The sequence below is a fragment of the Theobroma cacao genome, chromosome 9, assembly GCF_000208745.1.
Source record: "Theobroma cacao cultivar B97-61/B2 chromosome 9, Criollo_cocoa_genome_V2, whole genome shotgun sequence".
Lineage (NCBI taxonomy): Eukaryota > Viridiplantae > Streptophyta > Magnoliopsida > Malvales > Malvaceae > Theobroma > Theobroma cacao.
The window spans coordinates 3,619,474-3,631,610 of record NC_030858.1 but is presented as its reverse complement, the minus strand read 5'-3'; the positions used below and the strand labels follow the sequence as shown (position 1 = coordinate 3,631,610).

The window sequence follows — 12,137 nt, the reverse complement described above, 5'->3', positions numbered from 1 at the left end:
AAAAATCAAAATCACGATTAACTCAAATGAAAGAGCAATTAGGCCAAAATGCTCATGAAAAGAGAGTCGAAAGGATTCACATAATTATTCACCAGTTAATTAAATTTTTGGGCCTAAGAAACCAATTAATTAATTTCCATCTGCTTAATGATTGTCTCAAAGTCGCTATGCTATTTTTGGGAAAGATCGTCCTGACTTGAATTGAAACGCAGTGTTCTGGCATTTCGTATCAGTCGTGGAAAGGGTTTAAGAAGAAAGTAAAACGCGTGTGCTGGTAAACGACGAAATTCACTCACGTCTCGAGATTATGGTTTTTATTGTGAGGAGTTGTAATGGTGGCCAAATCAGAAAAACGACAAACGAAGAGAAAAGGACTGAACACAAAGATGAACATGAAAGAGCAAAGTCACAATCTTTTGCTGGGTAATTAACGGGCTCAACACCCAAGGTTCAAACAATGCCGGAATTTAAAGCAAAAAAAAAAAAAAAAAGAGAAAATACAAAAGAGGCTTTTCTTGTCCAATCAAAATTCCAAAAACAACCAAAGATTATTCTCAAAGTTCTCTGAAAACCCCTCCGGGGAACCTACGGGCCCATTGTTTCAACGCCTTCAATTTACTCCTCAACTGCCAGAGGGACGGATTCAGCCTGCAACAACCCCAAAACAAGTACGAACGTATGTTAGTAATTTGGAACAAAATGAAAAAGGAAGAGAAACTAAAGAAATGAAAGGAAATGGCATGACAAGTACCAGCTTGCGGTACTTCAGCGCGTAGAACATCTCAAGGTAACGACGGCTCTCGCGGCGGTCAAGGTTGGAAACGTGCTTCCAGAAGCCATACACTCCAGTCAGGGTCAATAGTCTCTCGGAGTAAATCTGCCATGTGTACCTGATTGAACAATGCAAAGATATAAGAAAATGAGACTAACACAATGTAATAACATACATGGTTAGGCAAAATGAAAAGAGAAATGTGAGCTTACTTCTCCTGGATACGTTTCAAGCCTCCCTCGGAGATCTTGTTCCAGTAAGATGGGTCTGCCTTGCACTTCTCAAAGAAGTCGACGAGGATCTCAGCAGCTTGATCACCGTGGTAAGGATCAATGTTGAAGCCAGATTTACCGTGGACAATAATCTCCGCAGGTCCACCGTTGCAAGTTGCAAATGTCGGCAAACCACATGTCATGGCCTCAACAACTGTCAATCCAAAGGCTTCGTACAAAGCAGGTTGTACAAAGGCACCCTTGGTATCACAAATGTAACGGTAGAGTTCACCGTTCCTAACTCTGTTCATTTGGGATGATATCCATCTGAATTGACCGTTCAACTTGTACTTCTCGATCATCTCAAACATCTTCTTCATTTCAGCCTTCTCTTCCAAATCCTTGGATTCCTTTCTCCTATCTCCACCTACTACTACAAGGTTAACCAACTCCCGCAACTTAGCGTTCTTGCCATACCACTCAACAAGTCCCGTTAAATTCTTGACACGGTCAAGCCTTGCCATTGTAAATAGAATTGGCTTGGTGCGGTCGTTCAGCACACATCTGTCGGACATACCACAGACAAATTGTTAGTTCAAACAGATAATTTTCGTATTGGGGTTTGCTAAAATAACATGTGACTTCAAGACTTTGGTGTGGTTCACTTACAAGTGTTCTTCGTTCTCGACTTTGCTGTAAAGAAGGTCTTCAATCTCGGGTTTGAAATGTTTCAACCTCCTCTTCTCCTCAGTATAAGAGAAGTATATGCTCATGTCAGCACCAGGTGACACAATGTTGAATTTGGGATCAAATACATCAATCCCATGAACAACGCGGTAGAGGCCAGGAAGAGTAAAAGCTGTGTGACTCTCGTATTGACCAACAGTGTCCTTGCTGAAATCATAAGAATAATAATGTTCAAAGTCCAGCAGAAAAACATTTTAAGAGAATACAAAAACAGAGTGCTAAGAAGGCTGATCATCTACCTTCCAGCAATTTCTTGGAAAGTACTGGTGATGATGAAATCTGTATGGTTCATTGCAAAAAGATCAGCTGTAAATTGGCAGGAGAAATGGTATTTATCCTCAAGCTTCTTCCAGTAGATGTCAGAATCTGGATACTTTGTCTTCTCCAAAGCGTGGGCAATTGTACACTGCAGAAGGGTGAAAAAACGAAGTCATTATGCTGAAATATCAAAGATAAAACACATAAAAGTTCCTAGTAAATTAGTTTTTTTCACAAACCTGTGTAACTCCCAACTTATGTGCCAACAAGGAGGCAACGATATTGCCATCACTGTAGTTTCCGATGATCAGATCTGGCTTGCCTTGCAACTCTTTGGAAATTTCGTGAGCAACATCCTTAAAACAAAGACATTTACTTGTAAATAAAATGAACATGATGCGATATCTAAATGATGGGATAACTAATGCTAGAAAATGAATAAATGAAGATCAATGGTTCATATGGTTCACCTCAGTATAAGTTTCCAAGTAGGGCCAGACTTCAAATCTTGAGATCCATCTACGTACAATTCCCTGCTCTGTTCTGAAGGGAATTCGAAGAATATCTGAGTACTCTGTTCCATATACTTTCTCAAGTCTCTGACCACAAGTTGTTCCCACAGCATCAGGGAGAAGTCTAGTAATCTGAAAGAAACAGAGCAATAAGCATCAGACAGAAAGCCAGAATACATAAATGTTAAAGAAACCCAAAACAAAGATCATAAATACTAATAAAGAACTCTTACAATGAGGATACGAGGGGTAATGTTGAGTCCTTGCTGCTTGATGCGGTGAAGCATCTCATTCTCCAAGGCACGGACTTGATCCAAGATGTAAACAACCTATATGGAAAAGTTGAAAGAGTTAATATTTACAAACTTAGTTTCTACACAATTTACACCATCCAATACATCAAGTCTTTTAATTTTACATACTAGGCTTGTAAAGGCTAACCTGGCCACCAGTGTCGGGGTACCCCAAAACATTGTCCTGAGCAAAGTATCCATGGGGAGTAAGAATCACAACATTGAAGACCATGGGAATTCTACCAAGGAACTTCTCAAGGGTGCAAGGGTCAGGTGCCTCAAGAAGATCCAAAAGGAGTTGGATCATCTCAAGCACACGCTCAGCGGTATCACCCCAACCTCTCTCCAAGCCAATTTCCTGGAACTTGTGCTCGAATTCGGCATATGGTGTCCCAGCGGGCAGTGTACTGAGATACTCCTCTGCCTTTCTCAAAACATGTTGGAGAGAATTCAGGTTTTGAATTCTGTCATTCAACATCATGTTCTGCAAAACACCAACTTAAAACCTCAGGATTTTATATCCATATAAACAATAGAATTTTCCATCGTTTAATTATTATACTAAGAACCTAGTACATCTAAGGATCAACATGCAAGAAATCTATGTCTGATCTATGCACATCTCAACTATTTTGACTGATCTATGCAAGAATTTTCCAATATTTTTATGTTCCGTACCTTGCCCTTGTGGCAGTGGACTCTGAGGAATTCAAGCAAGGGGTGCATGCTCTCCTTGTCATGGAACAATTTTGCTGAAAGGTGGCGATTGAGGAACTCCACACCGTTACCGATGGACTTTGAAAGAGTTGGGCGAGGGAAAGATGCATTGAAGGGCTCAAAATCCAATTCCAAAACAAAATTGCCATTTGAACTGCAAGCAGAGCAAAGAAACATTGTTAGAAACCAACCTTGATAAACAGATAACATATATCAAAAAAAAAAATGACCTTTCCAAGTTACCTTCCATCAACAAGCTCTTCCTTGAAGTGAAGATACTCAGCAACAGTGAGTTCCTCGACAACAAGAGCGTGGACATTCACTCTAATGTACTCCCAAACACCAGGCCTTGGACGAACAGCAAGTGCAACCCATGGAGGAAACACGATCGCTTCCTATAACACAAAACATAACCAAAATCAAGATTTTGTTACAATAGAACACTAACAGAGAAAAGAAGGAAAGGAAAGCCGGTTTTGTTGTACCTGACTAGCCCTCAATATTTCAAAAAATGCCCCATCAGCAAGCTTCTTTCTGTTCTCTTCAGGGATGGCTTCAAACTCGAGAATAATTTGATGATGTTGCAGAATTCCTTTCCCTTTACCCTCAATCCTATAATAAAAACAACAATTTTATAAGTCAATCTAAACATTTAAAAAGACAAAACAAGTTGCATGCAAATATAAAAACAATTTTTGAACGATCTGCTTCAAATACCTTGCAAGCAAGGCCAAAATCTCGTTCCTGTGAGCAGTGAGGGTCTCATCCAAACGCTCACGGAGGCTGTGGACGCGGGTGATAACACGCTCAGCCATTCTTTGAACTGAAAAACAGAGCAGAAAAACAGAGCCAAAACAGAGTAAGTATAATAGCAAGAGGCAGAGAAGGAGAAATTATCCAAGATGATCCACTATAAATGGGGATGGATAAACACCATAAAGTCAAACCAACACAATACACCATTCTAGAAGACAATTTTTTTTCCAAACCTACCACCTCAACCACCAACCACATGGAGAATCTTTGATGTTCATCAAAGTATGTTTATTGTTCAACTAAGTTTAGCAACAGAACATTATAAGATCCAATTCTTTATTAATTAAATTACCCAAAAATTAAAATAAAAATCAAATCTTAGTGCAGTTCCAAGAAAATCCCCACAACCACCCTTTTGAGTAGATATTGCACTGTTTGTCCAGAGAGATTTAAGCAGAGAAACCCTGCTCAACAAGAAAACAGAGTCGTGTTTTAACATTCTGACTTGACAGAGAATTTCTTCATGATGGAGTTTTTGACAACGAAAATGGCCAGAAAAACAGAACCCCAAGATGGTCAAATAAGAACAGCAACATGGGAAGGAAGAGAATTCTTCACAAGAACTTTCAAAGTCAGGACAAAGGCAAAGAAACTGCAGAGCAGATCAAACATAAAAACAAAACCAAACTTAAAAGAAAAACGGAAAGCACAGAGAAAACAGAAGAGCACCTAAACGAAAATAACGAAAGGAGGGGTTTAACGAAATGAAGGAGAATGGAATGGGAGAAGCCAGAGTTTTGAGGAAATTTATAGAAGGAGAAGCCCCATCGCTCACGGTAAAAATGCTACCAACGTTCATTTGAATAGTGCAAAGAAAATGACAGTCACTGCGGTTAAAACTTAAAAAGCAAGAATCTTAGGACTTGGACGCAAGTTTTATTAACCGACAGGGTTCTTGGCTTGAGGTCATGTTGGTAATTTGGACACTGATTTCAACGTTGCCAAGGCAAACAACTGTTGTAATTCCTGATCTTCAACTTGAAGAAACCTACCAATCAAAAAGCAAAGCCATACAATTTTTCCTCTTTTTTTTTTCTTTTTTTGTTTGGGAATGTTTTAGTAAATATTCACTCCAAACATTTTATTATTAATAACATAAATTATTGAACTAGCGAACTAATAACACTCTTAACCATAGTAAAAAGTGCATGCACTTGTACCTCAAGGCAAAACTTACTACCAATCAAAGACAAAGAATCCTTTTTTTTTTTTTCTAATAATTTTGGTTTTTTTCCTTCAGTTTTGATCTTTCCATGGTAAAGAATTGAAAGTAGAAAAGTGTAGGGACACGAGTCAGAAAGCGCAGAGACAAAAGTGGGGACAAATACTGGTGCTTGTGATCATCACAGCCAAAGTCTTTTCTTTTGTTTTTCCGATTATGCAAGCACCAAAAAAGTTTTGTAGCTTCAAGTAAATGTTCAGCAAAAATTTCGTGTACATTTACCATATACTCCGACCTGATTATCTATCATCGTTTTGCCCCCCCAGAGCCCCAAAAATCCCAACAACGCAAAATAAAAAGGGAAAACAGACAAAGGATCTTCATAGCATTTGCCACAACCGAAACCATGAAAAACAAAAACACCCAACTCAAATTTTGTTTGGACTTTTGGCAACAAGCACCAGAAAAGCAATGCGGATTACCTTGAGTTTGCAACAAGGAAGAAAACTACGAGGAGGAAAGAGAAAAAGAGTTGAAGAAAAGGGGAATCAGTTGATGCAATAAACGCAAAAAATGAAAGGATGGAAAGCAAAAGAATGGCAATGGGATGGAGAAAGAGGTGAGGCTAGAGACCCTTTTATACACAGAGGGAGGCACTCTCCTAGTCTCTTCCCATCCCCTTTTGTTTTCATGGCTTTGTTAAGCTAGATCTTAAGTTTCTCCATTGGTTTCCGTGACCCCCAAAAAAACCCATCAATACTGCCTCCTGACCTTTCTGTGGTTCCATTGTTCCTTTCAGAAACCGCTTATTTTTTTCCTTCCCCTATTCTGTTGGCCCCATGGCCCCATTTTTTTATTAATTTTTTATCCACTTTTCTTCCTCCTCAAACTTAGTTAGTTTTCATATATTTAATTTAGTAACATTTTGGATTAAGTTGAGAGTTGAAGGAAAAAACAAGGGTTTCTCTTTCATTTATTTATTGTACTCAATTTTGATTAAATATATATTTAATTTTCAAATTTTTCTTGTTTCGCATATATTTAACGTTTTCTATGGTTCATGTAGTCTTTGACTTTGGAATATTTTTGCGCCTTTCAACTTCCATTCAAGGAAAAGAAAATGTAGTCTTTCTGGTCGGTTGTACAATAAGCGCCGGCCACGTCACTGTTTGCAGGGTGAATTCGTCATTTCGACTTTGTTAATAATTTTTTTTTTGGATATTTTACTTGTTTTGGATAATTAAAATCCAACACATCTACAAAGTTTTTGCAGTCGCCGCGTTGGATTCACACCGCGCCAGTTACGGTACCGGGGGTGGTGGGTCACGTTGTCAGGAAGGCGATTACAAACAAAACCATAGATACTCGGATGGGCAACGTGGCGATAGTGGATTGGTCCGTTGTTAAGCCTGAGGTAACCAGACTGAGTTTGGTTCCGTCAGGAATAAGTCTAGCTGGCACGCGGGTCCCGACGAATAAAAGTGCGAGACAGCGAACTCTAGAATTGGATTGGCAGAATCATCGATGTCCGACGTGGCATGATAGCACCGACAAACTTATAAGTCGTACCAAATAAATTTATGAAATTAAAATTTAATTGATCAATTTTATTTAATCCCCAAGGTTGGTAAACAAGCTTATCCGGTCCAAAGTTTTTTTAAACCTTGAAATTTGCAGAAGAAAGAGAGAAAGGAGAGCTTCTGGAAAATCCATTGGCTAGTTGTTGTGGTTTTGGCGTCACCTGGTATTTGATTTTTAAAACCCCCTCACGTGGCTTATGACTTAATGCTGAAATCACAGTTGTTTTTAAAATATTATTAGTACACTAGTATTTATCAATGCATATAAATGATAACTAAAGAAAGGCATTCAAATACAAACTGAATTTATATTTAATAAAATTTAAAATAAATATATTATTAATTAATTGAACTTACGGTTTATAAATTATTAAAATTTTGAATCTTGTAATGTATAGACTGATAATACATGGTATATATATTCATCATATAAAGATTTACAATGTGCATATTTATGTAGTAATCTTCTATACTTGGCAAGCTCGTGTGGGTGATCTAAGAGAATGGTTTTGCTTGCTATAATTAAACCGAATGGCTTTAATACCACAAATGAACTCGTTTGTTCAACCACAAAAATTGAAACTTTTCACATTTAAAAATCAAGAGGGTTTGGATAATGTCGTGACTGCCAAAATTGAAATGGTAAGGAATTAGGTGAGATGTGGATCACGTGGTGAGTCACAGAGACAGCAACAAATTCTTTGATTCTTTTGTTTTAGTTTGGGGCTGGACCATACCAAGCTGGAGGCTTTGGGAGAGAGTGAAAGAGGATAAATTGCTGCCTGCTGCCATCGGCGGCTTGCAATCAAAGCATTGAGTCTGAAAGAGAAGTCCATTTTCGACAGGTTGGCTGACTGTTTCTGTACGGACCATTTAGGTCCCATTCCCATATATATTTTTAAAAAAAAAAAGTAATTCTTTCTTCCCTACTTAATTCTGTTGCTGGAGAACAAAGCTTCGGATAAAATCATGGTAAAATACAAGTAAGGCCGTATTTACATTAAATAAATATTAACAGAAGAGAAATGGCACTTCATTTTGTTGCATTTAGGTGTCTCTTGTCATTGTAATTTGGTGCTTAGAATCACTGAAGTTGTGTGGTCGTCGTTGAGATATCCAGGTAAAATATGAAGTAATCCAAGCTATGAAAAGGAAAATGACCCAACAAGTTGGTTGCAATTTGTTCTTACATGATTGACAACATTAAGCTAATTTTGTTTGAATTAGCATATAAATTCTGGGTTTGCAGTGCAACTGCCATAAACTCGAGACAACATTTCTTGACCAACTTGGTGAATAAAAAAATTATGGACCAAATGATTCGTGCAGTGACATCAGGGACAAGCTTTTAATAGTAAAATTGATTGAGGATCACCATCTATCTGAATAAATGCCCTCTTTTGTTGTTAAATATCTGAATAAATGGCCTTTACTTACAAAAATGAATGTTGAAAAATAGTGTTGGTATAAGCAAACGGGTTCAATGTCAGTTTTCTTTCTTTTTTTATTTTCCTCAAAATAACAAGTTCTACAGTCATTCCTTTAAAATCAGAGACTTTGAGAGTTGAATCCCAAGAAAAATTAAACAAGAAAATAAATAAACAAAATAATTTAAAACATGTAAACAATGAAAGAGTCAATTGGAGTTCAAAACAATTAATAAAACTAGTTGGCAGGGAAATTCGATGGGGGTACACTAAAAGCTGCTACAATGGATGACAACAATGAGAAATTGCCAATCACAAAAACAAATGTATTACCCCACATAAAATATCTTCCCTCTTTATTGCTTTTTGCAAATGTATAAATGCATGTATTGGCTTGATTTTGACAATCATAAATATTGTTTTAAGATGACTAGCACTAGTCCAAGAATTTTTTTTTTTACATAATATTTTAAATTATTTAAAAAAATTAAATAAGTCTTTATTATATGTTTTATTAAGTTTTTGTATTTTTTTTTATATCAAATAAGTCTTTATAATTAAATTAACTATCATCAGTCAAAATGATATCTATAATTTTATACTCACGTGATGTTAACAGTAAAAAATGTCATATAATCATATTACAATATCACATTAACATATCATATATTATCCAATACAATATATTAACATATCACGTTAATATCATATAATAAAAAAATAAGTGATATTTTAATTAATCACATTTGATCAAGAGTTAGTTACAAGAACTTATTAAAAATGCAAAAATTTAATTAAATATAATAAAAAAAAATTCCGTAACAATAATGTTGAATTATTTTGCCCTTTTTTCAGTCCATCATCAATCATCAACTATGGCAAATAATTTGACAGGGCCTGGCTTCATTGTCGTTCATAATCGTATTTGCGTAAGCCAAAATTTTTATGGATAACAACGAGGATGACATGTCAAAAATCTCTCCAAATTTGGTGCACATAATGACTTGAGATTTGGAAGGAAAGAAATTAATGATTATTCTTGCGCCTAGTGTTCTTTCACCAAAAATAATGGTACGAGTAGGAAAAGCTTTGATCACAATATTAAATCAGGATTCCAAAATCAAATTGAATTACCTTCAGTACTGCACGTAAATTAGCTGACTGGACAGACCAGTCCATTGTTCTTTACCTAATTTGTATTGCTCAAAGTTACCTTACAAATTTGGAGAATGTTCAAAACAAGTACAGTCATTTCATAATTTTCATTTCCAAATATAACAGTTGACAATTATTTTATTATTATATTTAAAGTGATCGTGGAGATGCACCCACCGTTGCATTATTGCTTGAGAAAATAAAAGATCTACTCCTTCATTTGGCAAGTCATTTACGAAGTTCACCCAATATTCAAATCAAAAGACTAAACCACCGTCACCACACACAAGGTTTAGGCTGGGACCAGCAAGGGACCAATCAGCAGGCAAGTTTAGCCAATGGAAAAAAGAGAAAATAAATGGTTAGAGAAATGAAGTTGGAAAGTGATGTTCTTGTAGGGCCCCTCAGCCTAAATCCAATCTGGATAGGCCCCTTTGGCTACCATTTTGCACTCGATTGGGGTTTGGTACGCCTAACATCTTTGTAAACTCCAAGTCAAGGTTAGTGAGTATTGTAACCCTCGCAACGCAGCAAGTTTTCAATGCCTAAATGCCGAGATTGCCGATTGTTACAAGGTGAAGGAAAAATCTTACCAAACTTGCCATCCTAAAATATATCTCAAGTCACATTTGCACGATGTAGACTATGACTGAATTTACGAGATCCTTGTCAATATGATTTTTCACGTGGCAAAAATTGCAAAAAAAAAACTCAGTTTATTATACATGTAATGGATATAAGCTATAAGACATGGGCGGACAATTGTAGGAAGGAGTGGGGTCACATGACACCACTCACTTTTTAAAATATATTAACTTTTATACATTTTATTTAAGATTTAGGGTAATTAATATGTTAATGAATTTATTATTCTCTTTACAATTTTATAAAGAATGGAATCAAAGACTTTAAGTGAAAATGACTTATCAAAAAGTAATTTATGTATTAATATTTAAACACTATAAGGAAAGATAATTTTTTTTATAATTTAAGATTTTATTTAAAAAATCAAAACCTAAACTATTCTTTCTATCTAAAAATTCAAGTCCTTCCCTTTCGTGGTCCTTAATTGTGTTGTTTACTCTCTCTCAAAACAATTTATCTAGTTTCAATTGTAAGTAATTTTCAACTTAAATTAAGTTTTTAAATATTTCATATCTAAATATTTTTTTTATTAGTTTGATAATTTGAATTCATAATTATAATTTGGTTAATAAAAACTAGTATTACGTGTCAAACAATATCTTGAAATTGTGAATATTTCTTTTTATTTATTTATTGTGTAGATATATTATTTGATTATTTGATTTTTGTATTTAACTTCATATAATTTGTGGATGCCTAGATTTAGTTTTGATTAATAAATACAAAATTATCATATTGTTAGTTACTTAATCTAATAATTTATTATGTAAAATCATATTTTATTTTTATTTTAATATTTTAATTTATACTAATGAATAGTAATTTTTAACAATTTTTATAATTTTAAATAAATAAAACCATAGAAAGATATTTTAAAAGAAAAAAAATTGTTTCACAATACTCAAATCAGAGACAACAACAACAAAATTCTATTAATGATGATACTCAACAATATTCTTCTAAGTAAAGTTGTATTGAATTTGATCTAAATACTCTTGCAGTAGATCTTAGATCAAGAAAAAGAAAAAAAATTATAAATATTATAATACCACTCAAAATTTTTTTTGAATCTGTCCTTACTATAAGACATGTGAAATATATAAGCAAACATCTCCATCAAATAAAGTGGTGAATTACAAAATGGTACAATCTATATATGTAGTTATGCGATTCAGATTGTTGTGAAAACACAACATAATAAACATATAGTACGAAAGAAAAGTAAGTTTATCGATGAAAATAGGTCCACATTTTTTTTTATTTTGCATGAGGAATGCAATAATGTTGCCGTCGCCCCTATTCCTTGTTCCAATCTCTTCGGTCACGTTTGGTTAAAGGAATAGCTAAGCCATTCCCCTTCTATTCCTTACAAAATTTTATCCCCTTATTTGGTTTGCATGTGGGGAAGGAATTTTGGAATGACTATTCTTTAAAATTGGGTAAAAGCTTGAAATAGCTAATACCATATTCTCCAATGGTATTAGCTATTCCACAACCATGAGAATAAAATTCAAATATTTTGGACTAAAATGTCCTTATTTGTTTTTAAAATTACAAACTTAAACTTATAAAATTAATATTTTTAATTAAAATTACAAAATTATTAATATTTTCATATTTTAATAATAATATATTTAAATTATTAAATAATATAATATTAAAATATTAATTTTAAAAAATATTTTGTAATAAAATATGTGATAATCTTCTGACTCTAATCACTTGTGAAGTTTAATAGTTTGAAAAATACATTTTAATATTTTACAACTTTAATATTATTATTATATTTTTAACTTTTTAAAAGAATAAATGTAATTATTTAAAATATCACAACACAAAAA

The 12,137-nt window shown here is 34.5% G+C and overlaps 1 protein-coding gene across 1 annotated transcript; it reads right to left on the bottom strand.

The window, feature by feature from the left end:
• LOC18588220 (sucrose synthase) lies at window positions 388–5,141 on the bottom strand. Its single transcript, XM_007012484.2, has 14 exons — window positions 4,997–5,141; window positions 4,229–4,334; window positions 3,997–4,123; window positions 3,755–3,906; window positions 3,473–3,665; window positions 2,943–3,278; window positions 2,735–2,830; window positions 2,460–2,633; window positions 2,229–2,345; window positions 1,971–2,137; window positions 1,654–1,878; window positions 985–1,548; window positions 752–890; window positions 388–648 (listed from the first exon to the last, which is right to left on the bottom strand). The coding sequence occupies exons 1-14, from the start codon at window positions 5,124–5,126 to the stop codon at window positions 616–618; spliced, it is 2,559 nt and encodes an 852-aa protein (XP_007012546.1). The 5' UTR covers window positions 5,127–5,141; the 3' UTR covers window positions 388–615.